The following is a 27,155-nucleotide window of genomic DNA, read 5'->3' on the forward strand; positions in this document are numbered from 1 at the left end:
TACAGTGGTTTGAACAAAATTTAATAGAACTCTCATCTCTGTCCCTGTCCCCACAGGCATCGGGGCAGGGTGACCTAGTACAGTGTGAACATGTGCCCCTCCCTCAAGCAGGGTCAGCAGCGAGCCAAGCATTGTCACAGATGTCTTTCCTGCCCCTCCGGGAGGATTTCGAGTTATAGTCTCAATAGAGACAACTATTTGCTCCGGTGATAAAAACCTGGAAGAGAGCGTATCAACAGTCCAGGCAGGGGTGAAGTTGGGGTAAGTTGGTTGACCCAGATCTTGGTGGCACTGAATCTTGAAACAGGATCCCGGGGGCTAGCTCTTCTAGAAGTCCTCTAGGCAAAGCTTCTGACTCTCCAGAAACTCTCCAGCAGAAGTCTGGCCCCAGGGAAAGTCAGAGAAGAAGGGAGGTTGGGAACTCCAGGAAGATAAACATTGCTACCATCTCCGGAGACTGGTGGGAGCACCACGGGCAGCCCCAGTCTTGGAGGGGGTGCCCCATTTCTGGCCTGCACCCAATCCTTCCAACTGGCAGCTTCAAGAGCAACAGGAATTCAGGAATCAGAGGTCGGATTGGGTTCCTTGGCCCCAGAGGCTGCTAGGCAGTGGTTGTCAATGAAGAGATAGGTCGAATGGAAGCAGGCACTGGGCAAGCAGTTAGGGATCGACGAAGGACACGGCAATGTAGCGGGTACCCTTGGTAGTGGGAAGCCCCTCGTGGTAGTGTGTGAGCCGCCCGGGGTGCATGAGGGCCCAGCCCTTCCTTGGGGCTCTCACGGAGCAGTTGTAGCGTAGAAATCGGCAACCTCCACCCTAGGAGAGAGGAAGCATCCATGAGTTCTTCCTCAGTTCGAATCCCCTGTCCCTACAGCTCCCAGTCCTCTATTCTATTATGGCCAAGGGGCCCCTCAGCACTGAGCATCTGGGAATGCCTGAGAAGGCACTAGGAGATACAGAGGCTGACGTCTCCAGGAGTCGGGAGTCAGGCATCCCCAGGCAAAGTCACCACTATCCTTCACCCTTTTCTAAGTTTGTAATTCCCCTAAACCTCAGGCTCTGCTTCTGTGGATAACTGATGGGGATAAGGAAGAACACTCTGAGAGTTTAGCTATGTGTGGGCCTGTAGTCCCAGCACTGGACAGGTTATGACAGAAGAATTATGAGTTCAAGGCCAGCCTCAGCTTCATATCAAGTTCGTGGCCAACCAGGGCTACATGAGACCTTGTCTGAAAAGCAGACACAACATATACACACATTCACTCATACATTTAGCTCAGTACTGCTCGGGGCTGTGGCTCAGCAGGAGCACAGATGCCTAGGAAGCAAGAGAACCCCTGGGTTTCTGTAGCTCCTGGACAAATTACTCATTCCAGAACTACTGATACTTTGTTCCCTGGGCTGTCCTGGGCAATCCTGGCCTCCAGTCCTACTAACAACCTCAGAGTCTGACACTTGTATCTTCAAAAATGGTTGATGCTCCCTAGGAGTCAAAACCCCTCCTGGCTAAGAACTCCTGGCTCTAGGCTATATTGCTTCACTGTTAATTTGTTTCCTTTGGCTTTTTAAAAGACAGGGTCTCTCTACATAGCCCTTGCTATCCTGGAAATCCATATATAGATCAGGCTGGCTTTGAACTCACTGAGAACCTCTTGTCACTGCCTACACCACACATAACTTCCTTCTGTTACGTTCTTTAAAATATACCGCGATAGGGCAAAACAGTGCCGAGGCCCCTCCAGGTTTAGCTAGGCTGTGATCTCCTTGATGGAGAAGCCCATGGAAAATTACCCAACTCTCAAACTGTCTATGTCTATGAAGCTCCCTGCAGCTGCCAAGTGAGATGGCATTGTTTGGTTTCTGCCTTTAAAAAAAAAAACTCAAGTTCTCATACTGGGCACCTCTCATCCCAGCACTTGGGAGGCAGAGGCAGGAGGATTTCTGATTTACTGGCCAGCCTGGTCTACAGAGCGATGAGTTCCAAGATAGCCAGGGATACTACATAGGGAAACTGTCTCAAAAAACCAAAACAAAACAAAACAAAAACCAACTGTGTTCCAGACACTTAGGTGTGGTCCTAACCAGTTTTCAACTAGCTATAAACTGTCTGAGTGGTCCCCTCTGGTAAGTTCCTGTAACAATAACTATTTTGGTTTTGAAGACAGAGTCACATGTGGCTCAGGCTAGCCTGGACCTTGCTATGGACCCGAACGTGACCCTGAACTTGTGAACGTCTTGCTTCTGTCTCCTAAGTGCTGAGGTTGCCAGTGTGCACCACCATGCCTGGTTTTATATAGTGCCACAGTGAACACAGAGACTGGTGAACAACAGGCAATCCCACTATCCCCAGAGCCACCTCTGCAGTCCCAACACAGTTGTTTTCATGGGTGTCCTTCACACTGTCTACCTACTCCAGGGCCGAGTCCAGAAGAACTTAAAATAGCTGTACCCAGACTCGATGGCCCAGCATTCAGGAGGCAGAGTCAGGCAGATCTCTGTGAGTTTGAGGCCAGCCAAAGCTACATGGGGAGACCATGTCTCAACACATTTTTTTATAAATCACAGGCAGACGTGGATGGAGGCCCAAGCTAGGTCACTCACAGGCCCTCTTGCTGATTGCAGCCTGTGGACTCGGACTGGTCATTGGGCTCGAGGATCTCCCTCCTGAGGGAAGATTCTCTCTGAGGGTCCTTCATATAGTATATTTTATATAGTATAACATATTACATACAATAAGTATATTTTACATATAATGTATAATATATACATATATTACAAAAATTTCCTCCTAAATATTACATTCTTTCTTTTCCTTTATTTTATGCCCTGCACAGAGCCTAGCTTCCCTTGACCTCAATGACTTCTTGGTTTCCCTAGTGCTTTCTTCCAGCCACAGTTTTGTGTCCCGGACCAAGGCTAACAGTCTCCATACTCCTAAAGAAACTTTCTTCCTCCTTATGAGGAGAGTCCTCAGTTCCTTCACCAGTGGCTGTCACTCGGGATTTATTGGGGTTTCTGGTAAGCTGTGACCTGGGTCCCCCTCGCTTGTATTCACAACTCACACGAAGACAGAAGGAAACAGAGGTGAGGAAACCTCATGGGACACAGGGCTCCTGAGGAAGGCCAGATGCAGAAAAACTGCCCAGACCTTCTGGAATGTGTGTCGGGGTTCCTGTGAAGACACTTCCTCTTGCCAAGTGGAGCCTTGATTTACCCTTCCAGGAAGTCCTCCCCACATACTTAGCACCATCTCCCTCTGAGCCCTGGGACTGTCCGTTTCATAAGCACTGGGTTTAGCTCACTAGAGCCTGGCTGTTCCCTCAGCCTATCCCCCAAGGCCTGAGGTCCTGGCTCACCTCATAATCTTCCCCAACCCTGTTCAGGGCTATGTTGATGGTGAAAGTAGAGGCGTCATGGTGAGGCATCAAGGAAGGCTGCTCATCAGGCTTATAGCGGACGACGAAGGCTAGATCAAACTGGGCCTGTGATAGGGCAGGGGGTGGGTGAGAAAGCCTACATCAGTCAAAAGGGGCTTTAAGGGCAAGGAGAGGCAGAGTGCATTGTGGGATCCCCTCTAATCTGCTGTAGTATTCACCCCCCAGAGGATGGGGCTGCTTACGTTCTCCAGTGCCTAGGACGGCAGCTAGCACAGAAGAGTCTCAGGAAGAGTGTAAGGGAAGAGAGGAGGGGTAAGGGGAGGGGGGATGGGAAGAGGGAAAGGAAAGGAAGGCAGAGTGGGAGCAGGAAGGAGTCCAACTCCGTTTTCCCTCTCTGGCTACTATATACATTGCCGATTCTCTGAGAATAGACCCAGGTACACTAGAGAAGGTATGCTCTTCCAGAGGACCACGGTTTGATTTCCAGAACCCATGTGGTGTCTCACGACCTTCAGCAACTCCAGTCCAGTCCCAGAGAACCTGACCACCTCTGTGTCTTCCACAGGCACTATACACCCGTGGTGAACAGACATACATGCAGGCAAAACACACACATAGAGTTAAAAGAAAAAGAAAAGGGCAGTGTGGTGGTTTGAATATGCTTGGCCCAGGGAATGGCACTATTTGGAGGTGTGGCCTTTTGGGAGTGGGTGTGGCCTTGTTGGAGGAGTTATGTCGCTGTGGGCATGGGCTTTTAAGACCCTTGTCCTAGCCTCCTGGAAAACAGCCTTCTCCCAGTGACCGCCAGATGAAGACGTAGAACTCTCAGCTCCTCCTGCACCATGCCTGCCTGGATGCTGCCAGGCTCCCACCATGATGATAATGGACTGAACCTCTGAACCTGTAAGTCAGCCCCAATGAAATGTCCTTGTAAGAGTTGCCTTGGTCATGGTGTCTGCTCACAGAACTAAAACCCTAACTAAAGCAAACAGGCATGCAGGGGAGTCTAAAGTCCTAGGCCTGCCTGAGCTACAAAGTGAGTTCAAGGTCAGCTTGAGCAAGTTAGTGAGACCACGTCTCACAGAAGAAAGCAGGGGACCAAGATTTAAGCTCAGTGGTTCAGACCTGTAATCCCAGCTCTTAAGAGGCCAAACAAGGAGGATCATCCCAAGGCCAAGGCCAGACAAGACTGCTCTGTATAGAGACCTGTCTCGAAAGACCTATTTCCGATAAAATGAACAAACAAAAAAAAACCCAAAGAAACAAAAACAAAACCACAAACAAAATTAAGAGAGCTGGGGATATGACTCTGTGGTAAACTGACTGTCCAGTCATGCAAGGCCCTAGGTTCAATTCCCAGTGCAGATAGATATAGACAGACAGACAGACAGTCAGACAGGATGGGTGAGTGGATGGATGGATGGATGGATGGATGGATGGATGGATGGATGAAAGATTCACAGGAGGCACAGTCAGAGCCTAAGATTGCATGCCAGATTCATGGGTGCTTCTCATGGCCCCTCCCAGAGGCTCTGTGTCGACCCCCCACCCCCCCCACACACATTCTCATTCTCTCTCTCCACACACATTCCTTCATACCTCCCTTAGTGGGGTGGAGATATCATTCTTCCTTGGAGACCAAACCATCTAGCCTCTCCTTAAAGCTGGAACTGTCCCCCTCACTCCCCATCCTGTGCCTCCAGTCAGACCCACCTTGGTGTAGTAGCCGGGGTACAGCTTCTCTGTCAGGGGGGCGATGTACTCCACCAGGAACTTGTGCCACTCCCGCTCGAAGGTGATCTGGTTCATGTGGATGTCAATAGTGGGCACGTTTTCATAGCCACCCTGGATACGGTTGTCCTGGAAGTGACCACGGAGAGAGAATCTAAGACTCCACACAGACTCCCAGGCTCTGATACCCGGGCTCTGACCCATTCCTTCCCTTTGACCTTGGCACAGGATAGACATTATATGACAAAGAAGAGGAGCGTTAAAGTCCTCATCCATTGACTTTGGGTTAATCAACAGAGAGGTTATCCTGGGTGGTCAGACCTAACAGGTGAGCCTTTTTAACAGAGAATCTTGAGCAGGCAGGTAGGTCATGGCTCTGTTCCCCAGCTTCAGGGAACTGGCCTATTCCAGCAACAACATCATGAGCTTATAATGAGTCCTCACTCAATCCACAGACAAAAAAAAAAAAAAAACAGCCCCAGCAGACCCACCAACTGCAGCTTTGTAAGATCCTGAGCTGAGGATCCAGGTAAGGCATCCTCAGAAACTAAGAGACGGTGCATGGGTGCTTTGGGAGTTTGTCTTTGGTGCTGAGAACTGGATTTAGAGCCTTGTGACTCTAAGCAGGTGTTCTGCCACTGAGTTACACAGTAAGTCCCTTAGAAATGGCATAGATGGGGTTGGGGATTTAGCTCAGAGACAGAGCGCTTGCCTAGGAAGCGCAAGGCCCTGGGTTCGGTCCCCAGCTCCGAAAAAAAAAAAAAAGAAATGGCATAGATACAGGAGTTACCATCGCTGAGGTTCTGGGCTCCGTAACTGTCCCTGTCACTACAGCAGAGATCTTCCCAGACACTGAAATAAATAGGTTGGGCAGGAAACCCGCTCAGTTAGTCCAATGGTAGGGTCAGAGTTCAGCCAACCGGAGGCACAGAGGCCTAGGAACGCGTGTGTCTTTAAGGGCAACGCTGAAAGTTCCCAAGTCATGTGTAGGCACGGACTCCGGACAATCTTCACCGCGCCACTTGCGTCAGATGTCAGATGAACGTGGACCTGGTACCCAATGACCTTTGTACCGTGTTGGCTCATTTCTCCCCACTTTCAAATGCTTGCCCGGGGCAGGAAGCTGAAGCACTCAACAGACAAGCCAGGAAATAAAAACTCTGCACCTCACTTTAAGGCAGATCAAAGCCACACGACTGGCAATGTCTGCTTGGGAACCTCCACACCCTGTTTCTAAACCTTGTACACTCGCCTGCCTGCAGCCTGAGAGTAAAGGGTCCTGGGCAGACTGGCTAGTAGGTTCTAGAAGAACCTAGAAGGGCGGTCTCCCGCAGCCTCCCAGGAATTACCTTATTGTCACCCAGAGACCATTGGCCGTAGTGTTCCATTTCCTCCACCAGCTCATCACAGGCCACCTCCGTGAAGATGGGGAACCAGTAGACATCCGGACAAGGCTGGGAAGAGTGAAGACTCCATCATGGGGGTCCAGAGTGACAGCACCATGTCGTCCTCAGAATGTGGGAACCCCCTCAGGGCTCCTCATGAGTCTCCCCCAGCCCACTCCTTGATCCTCGAGGAACTCTCTGAGTGTCCCCGAGGAGTAAGGGCTCAGCAGATGCTGGTTAGATTGAGGGGCTGAAGAAAGACAGATCAGACAGACTTTCCAGCCAAGGTTACAGACAGCCACTGCTACCGGTATCAGCTGGGGAGAGTGTGCACCTTGGGCAGACACTACTGGTGTGAGTGAGAAGAGAGCCCCATCCCTCACTCTTGCCTCAGAGGCTCTATTTGGGGACAGTCCGTCTGAGTTCTGGGGTTTCAGACTCACCCCATCATGCTCAGCGGTTCTGTCCTTCTTGTCAAACGATCTACAGCCCTCGGCTGGAAAGTTCTGCTGGAGAGGCCAATCCACCCCAAGCACTGCCAGAGCAGCAGGCAGGCAGGCAGGCAGGCAGGCAGACAGACAGACGCCTCCCCCTACACACACATATTGAAACCTCACCCCCATATGCTCCCACAGCAGCAAGTGTGGGTTATGAACCCCCCTACCGTCTCCACCAGCTTCCCTGCCAGGGCCTTGGTGTAATTCTCGTGGATGTACTTCTCTTTCCAATCCTGTAGAGAATGCGACATGGAATGGGGTTCCCAGGCCCGGCCTGGGTCAGCTGTGGTCACCGCACGCAAAAAAAGCATTGGTGGCTCCCAAAGATCGCAGGCCCCCAAAACGTGAGTAGGCATGACCTCATCAGAGGCAAATTAGATGTGCCTGCTGGGTGTGGGAGTGTTGTCGGGATTCACAGGATCTCACATTTGCACATATATGTACATGTGTTTATCTGTGTCTGTGTTCAGTCATGTACAAATGCCCATGTCAGCTACATGCCCCATCATTTATGTATACTGTCACACACTGTCACAAATGCTGCTTCCTCTGATCAAGGCAACACCCTCGGGGGTAAGCCAAGCCAGGGAAGACCCATTTTAGAACTGAAATAAGGGTGGCGGGAAGGTTGAAAGAGCCCAATTAAGTCATGGCTCCCCGATCCACTAGGTGGCAATGTGTCCCTCTATACTAGACTAGGGCCCTGGAGGTGAGTGGGGACCTGTGGAGAACAGGTCATGCAGTCTCCAGTTGACAACATCAACCAACTGGAGTCTCTTTGACTTCCAACCCAGGTCCAACCACCCAGGTCTTACCTCAGGGTTGCTGAACACCTCCCAGAGATCATTATGTAGGTGGGTGGTCTGGTAATTATCCAGCGACAGCAGGTGGCCAAAGGTATGCCGGTTAGTCAGGAACATGAACACCTCCTACAGAGAGTTGACGGGTAGACAGAAAAGCTTCCGCACCCTGCACACCCCAGAGGATGGGGGCAGAGCCCCACAGCCAGATTCAACCAGATTGAAGACCTGTGAGTACAGTGGGTGTCCCCAGTACCCAGCACAGCCCCACCCTGGGATGCAATCAGAGAAGGCTTCCTGGAGGAGTAAAGTAAAAGAAAATGGACTCTCTCCCTTCCTCCCTTTCTTGTTTGCCACACTGGGGATTGAATTCAGAGCCTCAAGCCTGGAAGGCAGGAATGCTCCCAAGGGCTGTGATCGGACAGTCGGATCACAGGGGAAAACTTAACCACGATGTTACAGCAAAACAAATGCACCAGGACTGGAGAGAGGGCAAAAGCCTGACAACCCAAGTGCGGTCCTTGGGACCCACGTAAAGACAAGAAGAGAAAACCAACTCCATGAAGTTTCCTCAGCTCCACGTGCATGCTGTGGGATATATGCACCACACAGCCCCTCTCTCACACACAGACACAGACAAAGAGCCAAACAGACACACAGACATGGACAGACAGATACACACACAGACAGACTCACACAGACATGGACAGACAGATACATACACAGACAAACAGACACACACATACACACATAAGCAGACACACACAGACAAACACACACACACATAGGAAGAAAATTCACACTAATGAGACACTCGGGACACTGAGTTTGATCCCAACACACACACACACACACACACACACACACACACACACACACACACACACACAAACCCAAAAAACCAAAGCAGAAAAATAAGAGCTATGAGGCAAGATATGAGGACGCATAAATGTCTCGGGCATAATTGCCAGAGAACATTGAGGCAGGAAGTTCCATTTTCTTCAGGCTCTATCAAAATAACAAACAAGCTGGGTGTGGGCGCACATGTCTGTAATCCCAGAACCCGGGAAACTGAGGCAGAAGGACCAGTCTCACCCCGGTGCCCTGAGAAGCTCCTGCCTACCCCAAGAAGACGGCCTAGTGTGCCGGTCAAGGCTGGAGGACCACAGCCCTGGCACAAGTACACCCCCCTCAAAGCCCCACTGACCTGCTGTCGGACATTGGCGCAGAAACTCATGTCAGGATCCAGCTTGCTGTAGTGGAACAGGTCTACGTGCCGCAGCTCGGCCCGCAGGGCACTGCCCTTGATCAGGTAGATGTTTGAGATGTAAGGCACATTCCAGACGCCACTGAGGGAGAGAGAAGACACGACTGGGTCACAGGCTCGCTGAGGGCTCAAAACCTGGGAGCCTTGAGCTGGGAAGAAAAGGCTGTATCAAAATTATAAATAAGGGGCTGGGGATTTAGCTCAGTGGTAGAGCGCTTGCCTAGAAAGCGCAAGGCCCTGGGTTCGGTCCCCAGCTCCGGAAAAAAAAGAAAAAAAAATATAAATAAACCAGGTGTGCTGGCACCCATGTCATACCAGAATTTGAGAGACTAAGGCAGGAGAATCAAGAGTTGAGTCTATTGAACCTGAGGTCATAGTCAATGTTGGGGGTGGGGTGTTCATTTGAGGGTGCTAATCTGTTTTTATATGTTTTTATTTTGTGTACATACATGTGGATGTGCATGTATGAGCCAGGGGACATGGGTGGAGATCAGAGGACAGATTTTGGGAACTGGCTCGCTCCTGTTCCCATGTGGTTCCCGGAGACCAAGCTCACGTTGTTGTCAAGTTTGGCAAAAGGTGCCCTTACTCACTGAGCCATCTTGCCAGATCTGATCGGACTTTTCTTCTCTTGCTTCGGTGCTGGAGACTGAACGCAGGAGCTTGCAAATATTCTACTACTGAGTTAAGTCCTAAACTCAACAGTGCTGATCTCCCTGCCCCTGGGCATGGGAGCCCAAGATGCCTTTCAGGGATTCTTCTGTGTGTCTGACTCTAGTCCTCTTTGCTTGGGGTTCAGCGCGACCAGAACAGTAATGATGGGGAGAGGTACCACAAACCCTGAAGAGGTGAAGGCCATGGGTACTCACACACGACGGCCCTGCACGATGTCCACGTAGTCCTCCGAGCGGGCGTAGTACCCATCCGCACTCAGTGCCCCCCAGAAGTTGGACCAGAGCCTCCCGTGACGGGTCATGAGTGGAGCAATGACATTCCTGAGTGGGGGACACAGGCAGACCAGACTGAGGATGGGGAAGGGGAGGAGCCTGGCAACCTGTGATTTGCATGCTGGGATCTCTGGGGAAGGGCAGGCCCGGCTCATTTGAAACCTCATCCCTCCTGTGCTAAGGACAGACACAGGAAGGTGCCATTCTATCAACCTTTGAAGTTGTCAGGCTGGGAGCCCCAAGGAGTAGAAAGCAAAGGGGCCTCCCGGCCTGACCAGGTTTAGCCCAGGAGGCCGCCCACAGTCTCACTTGTTTTGCTCAATCAGGAGCCGTAGGCTGTTCGGCTCGGTCAGGGCCACGTCAGCATCCACACTGAAGTAGTAGGTGCATGTTTGATCCTGGCGGCACAGGTCGCTGTGAGAGGAAAAGGGATGAAGAAGGGGAGAGGAAGGGAGAGGCTGGTCCCAGAGCTTTCTCAGAAGATACCACATCTGTCACCACAGCTTGGCTTTATGATGTACGGAGGAAAGGGCCTTAGAACTCATGGGAACTCCAGGAGCAGGCTGGGATCTCAAAGGTCCCCCTCCCAACTCTAATGGGGCGGGCATCTGAGCTTACGGATTAAGGACTTGGTAGTGCAAAGTCTTAAGCTGGGGGAGGCCCAGCCCTTCAGATGGGGCTTAACCTTGCCTGTCTTGAGAGCAACTGAGCAATGAAAGTTGGGGTACACAAGAGTAGCAGAGCACTTGGTTGGTTTGTGTGAGGTCCCGGGCTCATTTCTAGCACCCCAGATTTAACAAAACAAACAAACGCACCCCTGGGTATGACGGCGCACACCTGTAAGAAACTGCACTTGGGAGAGGGGAATCTGAAGTTTAAGGGCAGCTTTGGCTATACAGTGAGTTAAAGGCCAGCCTGGGCTACATGAGACCCTGCCTCAAAATGCTGAAAACCCTCCCTTAAAAGATCCCTTTTGTTTAACCAGTCCAGGGCTCAGAAGGCAATGGCCCCTTAGTCTGAGGCTTCCCGTTCCACCCAGAATGGTTTTCTGTTCCTAAATGACTAGGAGAGAGGGGGAAAGAAGAAAATTACACCTTCCTGTGAAGAAGTCAAATTTCAGTGTCCCTAATAAAAGTCCTTCTGGGGCACAATCTCACTCATTCATTATACATCGGTGGCCATCTTCATGCTACATGGGCAGACAGCTCAGCAAGGGCGATGGAACCCGCTAAGAGCCGATTCCTATCCGGTACTTTATAGGAAGATTGAAGGGAGTCTGCCGGCCCCAGACCGAGATGATAAGTTTCATTCTTTTGAAACAGCACATAGCCCCAGCTGGCCTTAATCCAGCTGTAGAATTGAGGATGACCTTGAATTCCTGACCCTCCCGCCTGAGATTTCAGGTGTGTGTGACCATAGCCAGTTTACATGGTGCTTAGGATCACAGTGTCACCGCGCACCACACAGTGTCACATTGGTCCCTAAACCTGGACCAATGGAGTCTTGTTTTTAATGAGTATTAGCATGTGAGTGCACCACAGTATGCTTATGAAGGTCAGAGGATAACTTTATGAGGTCGGACCTACCCTCCCACAGCCAGGAGGTAAATGCATTTACCAAGTCACCGTATGTCTAATAATAAAAATGAATAGTGAGAGACTGTTTCTCTGTCAGCCTCGATCTCTTTCTAGCCCTGCAGCCTTTCGTCTATCTCCAATTTGCCTTCTAAACCCACATGACACTGCCTGGGAGCCCCCAAGTTGTCCAGACAGAGACCACTTCCTCATCTCACAGAAAGCCCTGAAGCCCAGACGGGGTTAGGACTAGGTTGGGGCCCGAGCCGTCTGAATTCCCAGCCTGCTGCCCCCAATGCCATGGCCCATCTGCCCACCGCCACGAATGAAGAGGACCCAGAAGTGACTCACGCGCCCATGTTCCTGGCGTCTGCGTTGGCCATGCGTACCTCGGGACCCACTAGCTTCACAGACTGGTACTCACCGCCGTGCTCTGCCAGGAACTGCTCTACCTGAAGCTTGTGGTGCTGTTCCTAGGGTGGTGAGGAGGCAGGGGACAGATGGAGACGCAGCACCCCTGTCACTTGCCAGAGTGCTATCTCTGACACACTCATGCCATCTGCGTCTCTGTCAGGTCATTCTCTGACCTTCTCCATGCTCAACTTCCCCAGCCAGGCTCTGCCCCATTGGCCTCTTCTCAGCTCCGTCATCAGGACATCCCCTCCTCCCAAAGACCCCCACATCCAGAAACCCTGATGACCTTTGGGGTGTCGTGTTAACCAGTGTACCAGAGGGATCTGGCAGTCTGCACCTGGGGCCCCTATCCTGGGATGCGTGTCCGGCCGCCATTCTGTCCGTAGGGGCTTGATGTACATTGGAAGTGAATGTGGGTAAGTCAAGAAGGGAGCCAAGCTGAATGGGAGACTGTGGGTCCCTGGTACAGGCATCTCATTACAGCTGGAAGATTGTGATGGTTTACATACGCTTGGCCCGGGGAGTGGCACTATTAGAAGGTGTGGACTTGTTGGAGGAAGTGTGTCACTGTGGGGTGGGCTTGGAGACCCTCCTCCTAGCTGCCTGAGGATGCTCAGTCTGCTCCTAACTTCCTTCGGATGAAGATAGAAAACTCTGAGCTCTTCCTGCATCATGCCTGCCTGGATGCTGCCATGCTCCCACCTTGATGATAATGGACTGAACCTCTCAACCTGTAAGCCAGCCCCAATTAAATGTTGTCCTTTATAAGAGTTGCATTGGTCATGGTGTCTGCTCACAGCAGTAAAACCCTAACTAAGATAAAGAAATACAGGGGAGACACAGGCAAGGCATCTGAGCAAAGCTCAGAGGGGACAAAGGCCCCATAGATTAAATAAGACTTGGCCAGTCAAAGACACATCAAAGTAGAGGAGAGACAAGGCTTTTTACCTAGCCAGAAGAGTGCTTAGCCACCAGGCCTGCTCCCCACAGAGCTCAGGGCTCAGGGCTTGTACCCATGTCCCCTGAAGCTCCTAAATCAATGGTAACCCAACTTGACTGTCATCAAATCAAACCCAGAAGGCACTAAGGAGTCCAGAAACAAAAATGACAACAGTCAAGGTGTGGCTTGAATGAGAAGAGCCCCCATAGCCTCCTATGTTTGAATAGCTGGTCCCCGGTTGGCGGAACTCTTTGGGAAGGATTGGGGGCGTGACCCTGCTGGAGGAGGTGTGTCATGGGGGCGGGGGCGGGCTTTGAAATTTCAAAAGCTTTCTGCCATCCCTACTACTCTCTCACTCTGCCTGCTGCTCATGGCTCCACACGTGTGCTCTCAGCTCTTGCACACCGTTGTTCCACTACCACAGACTCTAACTTTCTGGAATCATAAGCCCAATCCATTTGTGATTTATTTCGTACACTGCCTCAGTCATAGTGTTTTGTCACAGCAGCAAATAGGAAACTAAGACCCAAGGTTACCCACTACACACTACCTGTGAACGGCAGCCTCTCCCCCTCCACTCCCCTTACTATTGAGGGTAAAACCCAGGGGCTCGGGCCTGGAGAGACTTGACTATTCATCCATTAAGAGAACTTGCTGAGCTGGGAATGGTGGTGCACACCTTTAGTCCCAGCAGTCGGGAGGCAGAGAGAGGTGGATCTCTGAGTTTCAGGCCAACCTGGTCTACAGGGCAAGTTCCCGGACAGCCAGGGCTACACTGAAAAACCCTGCCTCCAAAAAAAGAAAGAAAGAAAGAAAGAAAGAAAGAAAGAAAGAAAGAAAGAAAGAAAGGAAGGAAGGAAGAAGGGAGGGAGGGAAGGAGGAAGGGAGGGAGGGCTAAAAATAAATAAATAAATAAATAAATAAATAAATAAATAAATAAATAAGTAAGTAAGTAAGTAAGTAAGTGCGTGCTTGCTGCTCTCCCAGAAGACCTGCGCCTTGGTTCCCAGCACCCGTGTCAGATGGTTCATAACCACTTGCAACTCCAGCTTCAGGGAGTCCAACACCCTCACCTGGCTTCCACAGGCACCTACTCTCAAGTTTACAAGCACACGCATATACACATAATTTTAAAAGTCAAAACACTTAGAACCCACACATTCTAGGCAAGTATACTACAGCTGAGCTACCTACCCCTTTATTAAAAAAACAATTTTTTTAATGGGAGAAGGCTAAGCTCACTGTGTAGCCCAGGGTTGGCTTTGAACTTACAAACCTTGCCCCTCAGCCCTCTCTGTAGCTACCCAGCTCCTCCTGACCCCCTTACTCTTCTGGGCACTTCATAGGTTAACTTGTTTTTAATGTTTGCAGCAATTCTAGGTGATGAGTGCAGTGCTGACCTCGGTTCAACTGGTGAGAAGTCAGAAGGAGAGAGTTTAAGTTGATGCCCCAGGTCACACAACCAAGAAAAGCCACAGTGCTGGGTGACAAGCCCAGTCTGCCCGGCCTAGACAGCCTAGTGATTCAGGGACGCAGCCCACTGCTCACTTCCACTTTGCCCAGGCTCACTGAGATCCTCAGAGGTCTTAGGCCACCTCACGAGGCTGGGCCCTTGAGCCGAGCCCCACAGGGTAGCTTCCACTCACTTGGTTGTGAATGAAGAGCCGCATCTGTTTCTGAGGGTATCGTAGGTGCAGCAGCCGCCGAAAGAACAAGGATAGGAATGGTGTGGGCTGCTCAATGAACACACCGACCAGGACGGTAGGGAGAGCTTCATCCTGCAGAGGGAAGGACAGAACAAAAGTGGAGCAGGCTCTAGTCACTGGCGGCCGCTGCCGCCACCGCCGCGCCCCTACCACGGCCCTGGGACACCTGAGGTGGAGGCACATGGCCTTGAGAGGCTAGATGCCCAGGTCACAGATCGAAGCAGGCCATGCAGGCATAGGGCTGGCAGGACACATGGTAAGGCCTGTTTAAGAAAGGTACCACCAAGGGGTTGGGGATTTAGCTCAGTGGTAGATCGCTTGCCTAGGAAGCGCAAGGCCCTGGGTTCGGTCCCCAGCTCTGAAAAAAAGAACCAAAAAAAAAAAAAAAAAAGGTACCACCAATCCCCAGGTTCCTACCAAGGCCAATGGATAGCACGACACCAGATCCTGGCCATAACTGATGACGAGGGCTCACAGCAGAGGAGGACACTATAGGGGTGTGAAGGGCCAGGGAGAAGAAAGGAACTTGGACATCAGGAGGGAAAAGCTGGACTTGGGTGACCCACAGACAGACAAAACCTCCTTACCTTCTCACCTTAGCATCGTTCTAGTCAAGATCACCCCCTCCTCCCCACCTCTCATGCGACTGCCCTCAACTGTCCCCCTCAGCTCATGCCAGGCCTTACCCCAATGCCCTTGAGGCTTCGCAGGCCCTCGTCGCACACGGTGCAGCCCGTTTCGAAGGTCCAGAATCGAGGAATGTAGTTGCCCAGGTAGTTCACCTGCAGCTGTTGGGAGTCAGATGCAAGGTTTCAGAGGAGCCAAGCCGGCCACAGACCCCGCTGCCAAAATAGCAAATTTCATCTCCCTGCCTACTATCTTTTCCTGTCTCTGGAGGAATGCTCCGTCGTGCAGGAGGGCATCCTGGCTATAGAGAGCCAGGGGCTTATAAAAACCCAGATTCCTAGACACTTGCCCTCCTAGGAGTCCAGGTAGCAGAGGTGGGTGAAGCCAAGATGTGCATTTTTTTTCTGTTTATTTAGGGGTTGGGGGTTAGGGAGAGGGGAGTTGGGGGGAGGGAAGAACAGAATCTCAGTTTGTCCAGGCTGGCCTTGAACTCACCATGTAGCCAAAGATGACTTTAAATTCCTGATCCCCACCCACAGGATTCTAAAGCTGGTGACAGGCAAACATACTATGAGCCACAAACCAGTCCTCTGGGACCATGGGTGTGCTGTCCCCAGACACTATCTGCCTCCAGCCCCTTCCACTCCACCATGAAGAAGGGACTCTCCTATATGTGACAGATTGGTCCCTGGTGCAGGCACCCGATACGTGTTCACTCAATGAATATGTGACTGCCATTATCACGACAGCCCAAGATGGTTCTGGAACCTTCCTCAAAGCCTAGGTGGGACAGTGGCCTCTTTTGTGGATTCTGTGGTCCATCAGGGATGGACCTGCCCGCCACCATAGAGAAACAGGACACCATTTATCAAAGGACCCCAAACAGTGCCGCTCCCCCAGAGAGAACAATCGCAGTAGAAGAATTGGGATTCTGGCTTCCTCCCACACTCCCCTAAGGCTGGGCCCCAGCCGTACCTTGGTGGGCCCGTTGCCGTGGATGACCACTGGGAGGGTGTCATAGGCCAGATTCCGGGCTCTCACGTGGCCCATTTCAAACTTGAGTACGACTTCATCTGGGGATCGGAAAGTACAGTGGCAGAGAGGCCAGGGCTTCGGCTCTGCAAAAGCTGCTTCACCCTCTAAGCCTCAGTTTCCCCATCTGTGAATTCCTTCTTTTTGTTTTTAAAGACTTGGTCTTGGTGTGTGTGCGCGTGTGTGTGTGCGCGCGCGTGTGTGTGTGTGTGTGTGTGTGTGTGTGTGTGTGTGTGTGTGTGTGTGTGCGTGCGCGCACATAAATGCAGGTGCCCAAGAAGGCCAGAGAAATCAGCTCCCCTGGAGCCGGAGTTAACAGGTAGCCATGAACTGCCTGACATGGGTGCTGGGAACCAACTCCCATCTTCTGGAAGACTTCCTAACCACTGCGCTATCTCTCCAGCCACGCTTCTTTTAAAATTATATTTAGCCAAGCATGCCTTTAATCCTAGTAGGTAGAGGCCGGCAGATATCTGAGACTACATAGAGAAACTCCGTCGCAGAAATTAAAATTGAAATTACATTTATGAACTTAGTGTCTGCGGATACGTTATGTGGACGTAATGGAACGCCTTGCCAAAGTCGGTTCTTCTGCGGCTCAAACTCACATCTTCAAGGCTTGGTAATGTGCCACTGAGCCACCTTCCCAGCCCTGAGATCCCTTCCTCGGGGGGGTAAATGTGTGGCCAACAAATACTTTTTTTTAAAGATTTCTTTTATGTATGTGAGAACACTGTAGCTGTCTTCAGACACACCAGAAGAGGGCATCAGATCCCGTAACAGATGGTTGTGAACCACCATGTGGTTGCTGGGAATTGAACTCAGGACCTCAGGAAGAGCAGTCAGTGCTCTTAACGGCCAAGCCATCTCTCCAGCCACCACCCCCACCCCACCCCCGTTTTTTTCCCTCCTCAGAACTGAGGACCAAACCCAGGGCCTTGCACTTGCTAGGCAAGCACTCTACTACTGACCTAAATCCCCAACCCTGGCCAGCAAGTACTTGACACAACAGAACGGAAGGAGCACAGAGGCCACAGTGACCCCACTTAGTGTATTGACTCATTAGAGCCAGAAGGAAGAGGGGGAGGGGGAGGGGCAGCAGAGACTGAGAACATCCCAGCTGCAGACACAAGGGGCAGCACTGAGGGAAGCATGACATGTGGTCAATCAGGACGACCTGTAGTAAAGTCATCACCAGCTTTGGGCCCAAGGAGAAGGGGTCACTTGTACTGATATGACATGTAGGGCAGGTACCTGCCCAAGGATGTCACTGCCTCCTCCTAAGTGAAACAGCTGCTCTTCTCCCTCCTTTGGAGACACAACTTTGTCCCCAAAACATCTGAAGGGTCTCTGGGGACCTGGGCAGAAGGCTCACAACAGCCCAGTACAATGACCAAGGAGGAGCCACTTGGTTATTGAAAACCTTCCTCAACTCCTCAAGCCTCCCACTCAGCTCCCTTTCCTCCTCAGGCTCCACCCTTCCTTCCCTCTAAGGCCCGCCTCCTCTTCTCTCTGGCCCCACCCCTCCTCCCTTCTGAGTGGCCACCTCTTTTCCTCTCCGGCCCCACCCACTCGCAATGCAACTGCTCACCCAAGGCTCCATCCAGGTTCTGGAAGATTCGGCAGCGATGGTCCAGGCTGATATTGATTTGCTCCTGCAGGAAGGACGGACGGCATGGGCTGCAGCAGGGACAGGCACCAGCGGGGACAGGCCCAAAGCCAAGACCAGGTCCCCAGCACACCCAGCATGGGGAGCCTTCCCCCCACTAGCTCAGCCTGCCACATCCTGGCTCCATCCACAGAGGACCGGGAAGTCTCAAGATGGGCAGGAAGCTAAGGAAGCGGCTGGCTCGACCATAAGGATGCTAACCACGTGACAGCTGAGGCATATTGTCACTGTGGGTCAGTCTCCAGTCCCGGGTTCCTATATACATATATGAATCCGATCCTCACGACATTCCTGTGAGAAGTGCTAACAATATTGTTCTTCATTCCTCACTACGTTAACTTTTGGTTTCCGATGCGGGATCTTAGACTCTGAAGGACGGTTTGGGCTGACCTCAAGTTCATGACCCACCTCCAGCCTCAGTCTCCCACATGCTAGGATTACAGACACGCCATCAGGCCTGGCTTTTTAAATTTTATTTATTTTTTTTTTAGATGAGCGTTTTGCCTGCGTGTCTGTGTGTCATACGCATGTTCCCTGGGAGATCAAAAGAGGGCATCAGGTCCCCCTGGAACTAGAATTCCTGACAACTGTGCGTCATCATGTGGATGCAGGGAAGAGACCCCCCCACCCCCGGCCTGTGTGACAGCAGCAATTTCTCTTAATCATGCAACAGGCTTTGCTTTAACCCAAACAGGGCGCACTAGTTACTCCAGAACACCGGGCAATGGCCGTCCCCAAGTCTATGGCAGTCTGTTAGTTACAGCAGCCCAAATGAACCGAGACACCAACCCACTGGCTCAGATCCCGGGGGGGTTGTCCCCTGTGCAGCCTGGCCAGTGGGATCCAGGGTCAGGATTCCCCCAGACCCTTCTCCCTAACCCACCTACCACCTCTTACCCTCTTCTCCGGGTCCAAGAAGATCTTGGTATAAAAGAGCTGGTCGCTGTCATTGTCCTGGCCCTCCCACTCGGCCACCAGTTTGCTGAGGCTGGGAGCATAACCAATGAAGCCTGGAGAGGTAGTGGGGCCCGAGACACATGCTTAGCTTCCAGCCTCTGGGAAGCTTCTATTCGCCACCACCACCTCCCACTGCCTTACTCTTCTCTTCTGACTGAGGGGAGGTGGGATGCAAGCCAGCTAAGGCCACCAGGTGAGCATTCCAAGACCAATGGAACCCACTGAGCTGGGCCCACTTGGCGCTAGGTCCCTAGAAAGAGGATTAGGAAGGATCCCTGTTTCCCTTTTATACAATCATCTGAGCAGCTTGCATCAGAGAAGGGGAGAGGCTAAAAAACTGTCACCCAGCACTCCAGGGTCTGAGCCCCAGCAGGGAGAGAAAGCCCCAAGGTGCTCCTAGAAGCAGGAAGGGAAGAAACAAGACACTTGGCCCCAGGGCTAGCCCCCCTCCTCCCTCCCCCCCCACCCCACCCCCCACCCCCCCACCCCCCACCCCCCCACCCCCCCACCCCCCCCACCCCCCGGCCAGGCCATGGCAATTGTGTTAGCTCTCTGGGGCTGGTGGGAACAGCTCTCCCTGCTGAGGCAGGGGGAGGCCTGTGGGTTCTACTCTCTGAAAGGACTGAAAAAGGCTGAGGGCCAGGCTCAGTATCAGAAGAGAATGAGTCTAGATGGGAGTGGGTGTAGGTGTGCAAAGGAAGACACAGGGGAATTTAGTTGTTTTTGAGAAAGGGTCTCACATAGCTCTGGCTGGCTTCACCCTTTCCATTTAGCAAAGAATGACCTTATGAACTCTCGCCACCATGTCTCCAATTCTTGGGAACCCAGGGCTTAGTATATGCGGGCAAGCATTCTACCAACTCAGCCACCCGCCCCACCCTGTTTTTCTGCTTTTAATTTCTTTTTTACACATTTGTGTGTGTGAGTGTGTGTAAGTGTATTGTGAGTGTGTGGGTGAGTGTGGGGTGTGTGTATGTGTGGGGGTGCTGGGGGGGTGAGTGTATGTGTGAGTATAGGGGGTGTGTGTTTGTCTGTGTGAAGATGAGTGTGTATGAGAGTGAGTGTATATCTGTGGGTATAGGTGAGTGGAGGGATGAGTGTGTTTGTGATTATGAGTGCGTGTATATGTGAGTGTGTGTGTGTGTGTGTGGGGTGTGTGTATGTGTGGGGGTGCTGGGGGGGAGTGTATGTGTGAGTATAGGGGGTGTGTGTTTGTCTGTGTGAAGATGAGTGTGTATGAGAGTGAGTGTATATCTGTGGGTATAGGTGAGTGGAGGGATGAGTGTGTTTGTGAGTATGAGTGCTTGTATATGTGAGTGTGTGTGTGTGTGTGTGAAAATGAGTGCGTATGAGAGTGAGTGTGTATCTGTGGGTATAGGTGAATGGGGAGTGAGTGTGTGTCAGTGTGTGTGTGTGTGCGCGCATGTGGGGGGGGCGAGGGGTTTGTAGGTCAGAGGACAACTTGAGACAGTTGCTTCTCTCCTTCTACCACGTGGGTTCTGAGGATTAAACCCAGATTGTTAGGCTATATGGCAAGAGGCTATGCCCACTGAGAAATTTCATCAGTCCAGTCTTTTGAAATAAGGTCTCACAGAGCCCACTGAGTCACTGGGTTCTAGAGATCTTTGGAAAGCAGAATGAGGTTATCAGGGGTGATTCAGTTTCTCCAGTATAGATAGATGGCCCTTCAACAGAGTGAGGAGGACCCCCCTCAGAGGCTCTCTTTGACACAGTATGCATTTGAAACCTAAGACCCACGGCGAAGTCAGGCACCGGTCCCCACACCCTGTGCAGAACCACTTACCTCCAGAGCCCAAGAATCGTTTGCCATCGGGGACTGTGGGATACTTGGCCTCCAGCCTCCGGTCAGGGTAGATAAGCTCCTCTGCTGAGAAGACCACCCGGCTCTTGGCCTGCTGGAACTTCTTTAAGAGTTCCCGGGGTCCCGAGGCAAACACCACGTCATAGCTGTGGCCAAAGCAAGAAGGTGCTCCAGAGAGAGCACCCACAGGGGGACACAGGGATCAGGACCCCCTCACATCCTATGCCAGCCACCATCTGAGAGACAGATCTGCACACCGCCACATACTGCTGTCTGCCCCATTTCCATGTCATATTAAAACTGGTTCCTCTGTCATCTTCGGCCGCTCACACCTCTTATCTCTTCCCCAACAGGAGTATTGGCTTACATCAGAGAGACATACCCTGGGCTCTTCTGACCTTAGATAAGCTTAGCAAGGGAGCCTCCTGATGTCCAGGAAAGGTCTTACTTGGGACCCCGCCCCTAACACCACTCCGAACTCCCAGGACCCGATTCCCCGCACACCCACCTGTCAATGAAGAGAATAACCAGGTCTTCCTTGTCTGCATACTTTTTCAGTGCCTTCTTCAGCAGCCGAACCTTCTGTCCTCCACCTGCTGCCGATGGTCCCCCGGCCGCGCTCCAGTCCTCCCCCAGGCCCAGTGACTGCAGAGAGAGGTCCCCAGCTTTTGGTGGAGAAATATTCTCCCACCCAGTTTGAGCAGTGGCTATCTTTGCTTCCATACCAGGTGATGCCAGTGGTGGTCATGTGACCGTGCATAAACATTCGCTACATCCACACTCCTTCGGCCCCTCCCACAGCTGGAGCTTTGAGCATATAATCCAAACATGGCCTATCAGAGTCTTCCCTGGGACCATTGTTAAAATTAAGGCAAGGATGTCATGATTGGCTGAGGTTGAAAAGGTTGTGGTATGAGTCTACGGTTAGAGTCACCACAATGGAGAGAGCCTGTTTCTGGAGATGGGAAAATAAAGCCCTTTGATGCCTGGGACCCTGGATCTAGCAACGCCTGAAATAACACCCAGCTCTCTATAGGCCATGACTAGGCTGAGTGCGTCTCTGTCCCCAGTGCCCAACACTCAGAATGGCCCACTGAGGTGAGGGCTGACTTCCGGCAGGCAGGTCCCATAACGACATGAAGTCTATGCCCAGCAGACAAGCAGTGTACACACTCCAGAGAATGTATTTAGACCACATCCACTAAGATGTGGGATTGTGGGAGTGCTGGTTCCCAGGCTCTGCCATCTACACTACCACTCCCAGTGAGGCCGGTGCACACTGCCATCCGGGTACCAGTCCGCATCTCTCTAGCCTCCACTCTCCCTCTCGTTCACCTCCTAGAATCTACTCACACTCCGCCCTTCATCCTAATCCAAGCTCACTCTTTGGCCCCTGGGAAGCTGCCTCTTGACATCTAAATCTGTCCCAAGAGCCCTAACTGTGGGAAGGAGATGCCCCAGCCCCTGGACTCCCCCCCCCCCACACATATATACATGTCACACACCGTCTCTGCCTTTCCCAGGAAGCCCTCACCTGGATCTTGTAGTTGAAGAACTGGGCTGAGCGCTTGAATCGGCGGAAGCCCTCTGTCTCTTTTGTGGCCACGGTGAGGACCAAAAGGTTGTCTGTGGACAGAGAAGGGGGTGGTGAGGAGAAAGGAGGACATGAGCCTTGAACGGTGGCCTTCATCACACCACTACAGTCAAGGGCTCAGGCTATGCCACGGACCATCTAGTGGGGTAAGGAAAAAAACAGGGATGTAACCCTTGTCTCCCAATTCCCTCCCTCGGCGTCCTTGTATGTAGAAATTGACAAATATGTCAGGCAGCAATGGGGGTAGGGGTGCACCCTGCCTTGTGAAACAAAGTCTCTGGCTTTAGAGGGTGCAGGCATCACGTGGGGTGGAAGGGAGGATACCCTGAGCGCTGACCATGGGAGGATCTCTCTGGCCGGTGCTGGGCATTAGTCTGGGGATGGCAAGTACAGGATTCAGAGGCTGCTTCCTCTCTACGCATGCACCAAGGGTGGACATACTCATCCACTCTGGTCCTTCCCAACCCTGCATAGCTGACTCTCCCAATGCCATGTTTCCAGTTCAGGCTGCCTGAGGTAGAGACCAACTTAAAGTCCACCCATCTGTCCATGTCTGTGGCCAGAGGAGCTCATACCATCTCTCCTCCCTCTCATTTTGAAAATGGTTCTCATGTGACCCAAGCCCATACCCAACTCAACAGGTAGCAAAGCTGTCCTTGCATTTGTCTCTCGGACTTCCTACCTCCACTCCCAAACGCTGAGATTCCAAGAATGCACTACCAACATGTCTGGCTTTGTTACTACCTTCTTAACAAGGGACCTCAGCCAGGTCTGCAGGGCGACTTCACCTCGGCAACAGAACGTGCTAGAAGCAATTGCCAAGACAGCGTCTATGGGAGTCCCCAGCATCCCCTGTAGACCCTATTGTGAGGCTGTGATGCTTGAGAAGGGAGGGTAGGGGCTGGCCTGCCAGCTTAGATCCTAACACTGCCTTACAAACTATGTGACCCAGGGCAAGGCCCTGAAACTCAGTTCTTTATTGTCCTTATTCAGTAAGGACAATAAAGTGCCTGCCTTTCGGGGCTGCTAGACACTTGGCACACAATGAGAGAAATCAGTGGGGTTGACCAGTGAGGGGGATGCCTTGTCCAGTATCCATGACTCTGTGTGGCTAGAGGGTAGACTCATTTTATGGTTTGTGTATGACTTTTCTTCAGCCTGAGTCTTGCTGATGGCTTCTGTCCTTCTTGCCAAAAATCCCAGGGCCAGTCAGACATACTAGCACCCCTTTCCTTCCTCTGCTATCAACCCCTGTGATTCCCACTCAGATGTTTGCCCATGGAGGTTGAGGGACAGGCCCACTATTCAATGGCTGGTATGGCTCCTCTGAATCCAGAACTCCCATTTATGTAAATGAACAGGACAACACACACACACACACATACACACACACACACACACACACACACACACACACACACACACACACTCAAAAACAAACCAAATAGTAACAATAACAACAAACTAGTCAGGCCAGCAGCAGGCAGGTAAGACCTTTCCCTTCCCACCTCTTGACATCAGGAGTTTGAGCTGAGAGAACAAAGGAAACCAGGTCTCCCAGCTGCTTAGGCAGGAAGTTATCCCCTGCAGCAAGGGATCAGTGCCAGAACTCAAAGCAGGAATTGGCAGGACCCGGTGGGATGGGTTCAGGGGCCTGGGCAGGAGCAGATGATGCCATAAACAGCTGTGGAAGGGGTTGGAGAAATGGCTCAGCGGTTAAGAGCGCTGACTGCTCTTCCAGAGGTCCTGAGTTCAATTCCCAGCAACCCCATGGTGGCTCACAACCATCTGTAATAGGATCCGATGCCTGGTGTGTCTGAAGACAGCGACAGTGTACTCATGTACATAAAATAAATCTTTAAAAAAAAAAGAAAAGAAAACAGCTGTGGAGGGGTAACCTCCCCACTTGGCCCTGGGGGCCCAGAGAAGAAAGCTGCTGCCTCTCACAAGGGAGGAAGGGCTGCCAACGCTTGCCTGAAAAGTTAAGTCTCCCTGCAGGTGAGGAAAACCAGTCCGGTCATCAGCTCTGAGGCCCTCTTGCCAAAAGGGGGCAGGAAGAGCAGCATAGGCCAGCACATGCCTCGGCTGTCCCGGAACTCACTCTGTAGACCATGCTAGCTGGCATCGAACTCACACAGATCCACCTGACAGAGGTGCTCCCAGCCACGTTCACAGCACGCAGCATGGTGGAACAGCTGACTAAAGACAGAACCCTGAGCCACTGGGGTTTCTCCAAGCTCCCCTAGTACAGGTACCTTCTCCAGTCCACTGTCAAGCCCATCAGAGCTCTGGGCCACCCACATAGTGTCAACAGGAGTTATAGGTTGATTGGGATAGCACCCCCACCCCCACCCCACTCACATCCCCCATCCCCGCCCCCAAGGCCTGTTTTGTCTGCTCAACAGCCACGAAAACCAAATGGGCCTGGCACCCTGAAAGCTCAGCCCTCCCCACCTGCTGCCCAAAGTCCGGCGATGATCTCCTCAGATGGACAAACTGTGACCCCAGTCAGCAGAGGTGAAAGAGGGGTGGTAGAGCAAAGCGGTAAGAGCAGACGGCTCAGCAGGGGATTGACCCTCCCCATGCCTCCGTGTCCTCAACTGCACCATAGGAACCGTGGATAAAGGAGCCCTCTCTCAGAGATTAATGTGAAGGCTCAATGAGTATCTTAATTACTGGGTGTCTGTGAGGTGATGCCTCCATTCTTGGCACGGAGGGGTACCCTTCCAAGAGGGGGAGCTGAGTACCCTCAGGCACCGGCTTTCACCTGCCGCTGCTGGGTCAGGATGAAGGACCGTGTCCTCAGTAGTGAGGAGCATCTCTGACCCCCTCCCACTCTGGGCGGAAGCTCTTGTAACTTGGATGGTCTGGGTAGAAGGGCATACACCAGCAGAAGCAGGAGAGCACGTGAGACAGAGAAGAGGTGGCTTACCACAGGGCCCCAGGCTCCCGTCACTGGGTGGACCAGGCTTTTGCACACTTTACCAACCCCGTGGTCGCGTCGGACTTACCAAATAGTCTCTCATCCATCTTCCTTCCACGCCAGATTAGACCCTACAGAAAACTAGCTGCTCTGAGCTGGGAAAGAATGCCCAGAGCCTTGACTTTACGGGGACTCAGGGACCAGCCTCATCTGAGGAATCTCTCGTGATCTCTGGGAATGAGGTATTGCCACCCTGTGTATCGGTCTAGAATACCAAGCTTCTCAAAGACTGTGCATCCCCAATGTAACCAGTGGAAGGTGTGTGATCCTGTGTCTAATAGCATGGATGCAGCAGGCATTCGAAAACCAGTGGTTCCCAGCACATGGGTCTCAAAGCCTTGGGGTTTTTTGGTTTTTGTTTTTTGTTTTTTTTTTGGGGGGGGGGGTTGTTTGATTTTGGTTTTGGCCAGGGTCTCATGTAGCCTAGACTGACCTCAACCCTTTGTGTAGTAGAGGATGACTTTAACGTCTGATAATCCTGCTCCAACCTTCCTCAGTACTGGGGTTATAAGCACGCACAGCCATGTTTTACTTTATGCAGTGCTGGGAACCAAACCCTGGGCTGCATGCAAGCTAGGCAAGCGCTCTTACCCACAGGGCTCACCCACCAGAGTCCGCCACTCTCCTACCACCCACCACGACTAGGCCAGCTCCCAGGTCTCCAGGAGGATGGGCAGAAGGAAACAGGATGCCCTAGAGAATGTGGCTGGTTTGGTTTTGCCTGTCTGGGTGGTCCACAGTCTGTTCTCCTGGGATGGGGTGGGGTCTCAGACAGCAGGACTGGGGGTGGTCTAGTCCAGCATGGGCTGGGGGGACAGGATAGTGGGGCAGTCGGGACACAGTTCAGAATCCAGTAGCCCTTGGAGAAGCAGAATGAGCACTGGCTGCGAGTTCAAGCGACCTGGGACCAACCACTCCCGGCTGCATGCCTCGCTAAGCTCCTTCACTCCAAATCCCCTTACTCTAAAGATAACAAGAACTCAAGGCTGGGCTCCGGAACCAGACACACCCAGAGAGGTAGATAAAGCCATTCCCAATGCCCACAAGCTGTGTGCCCTTCGGGAGAACCAATCAACTCTGGAGCCTCAGTTTGTGAAGCTAGAAAATGGGGTTAAACATAAGAAAACACTTACAGCAAACGTGCTTAACTGGTGCTTAACTGGTGAGGCCCGGCTACTGTAGGAGCCTTGCTACTTAATATGGGAACTGTGATTGATCATGGGCTCCTCTGGGAGCCAAATGAGGTTAGGGGGCGCGCGTGGGTGGATGAGGGGTGTACTCCGGCTGTCCTCTCCTCTGCTCGCAGGACAAACCTAGGAATCCCGACCCCATGAGAGGAAGTGATCTATCGGAGTCACCCGCGGGCAAGTGGACAGATGACCAAGACCCAGTTCCCCCCGCCCTTCCAGCCCAGGTCGCCTGGACACCCGGGTCCTCGGCGAGACAGCCTGACACAGCTCCGCCACCGCGCCCTCACCCTCCAGCTTGGCGTCGTCCTTCGCCTGGGCCAGAAGAAGCCAGGCCAGCGAGGCCAGGAGCAGCAGGGACCGCATAGTCGAGTCTTGGAGACGATCCGCCGGCACTGAAACACAAGCTGAACTGGAAACTTCGCGATGGGGCGGGCGAGCGCTGCCACGCACTGGGGCCCGCCCCGGGGGCGGTGCCCCGCACTCCTCCGCCCGCCTCCGGGTAGGGTCTTCCTGCTTAAGCTTGCGGGTCTTCCAGACTTGGGGCAGGTCACTGTGGCCCCTTAGTCCTGTTGCCGGACTGTCCATGTCCCATACACCTCCAAGTGGGCGATGAAGGCAAGGCCTTGATGTCTAGAAAAGGGTG

At 52.3% G+C, this 27,155-nt stretch overlaps 1 protein-coding gene across 1 annotated transcript; it reads right to left on the reverse strand.

Annotated features, from left to right (window-relative positions):
- On the reverse strand, nucleotides 1-26,923 carry Plod1 (procollagen-lysine, 2-oxoglutarate 5-dioxygenase 1). Its single transcript, NM_053827.2, is given in 19 exon segments — nucleotides 1-816; nucleotides 3,357-3,482; nucleotides 5,091-5,237; nucleotides 6,458-6,562; nucleotides 7,158-7,223; nucleotides 7,806-7,919; nucleotides 8,998-9,139; nucleotides 9,927-10,052; nucleotides 10,314-10,418; nucleotides 11,930-12,051; nucleotides 14,579-14,710; nucleotides 15,325-15,426; nucleotides 16,241-16,338; nucleotides 17,889-17,952; nucleotides 18,864-18,976; nucleotides 20,728-20,891; nucleotides 21,254-21,390; nucleotides 22,280-22,371; nucleotides 26,800-26,923. Coding segments are annotated over 19 exon segments (2,187 nt in total). The 5' UTR covers nucleotides 26,876-26,923; the 3' UTR covers nucleotides 1-660.
- Nucleotides 26,924-27,155: the final 232 nt, after the last annotated feature.

The sequence above is a fragment of the Rattus norvegicus genome, chromosome 5 (assembly GCF_021556685.1).
Source record: "Rattus norvegicus strain SHRSP/BbbUtx chromosome 5, alternate assembly SHRSP_T2T, whole genome shotgun sequence".
Lineage (NCBI taxonomy): Eukaryota > Metazoa > Chordata > Mammalia > Rodentia > Muridae > Rattus > Rattus norvegicus.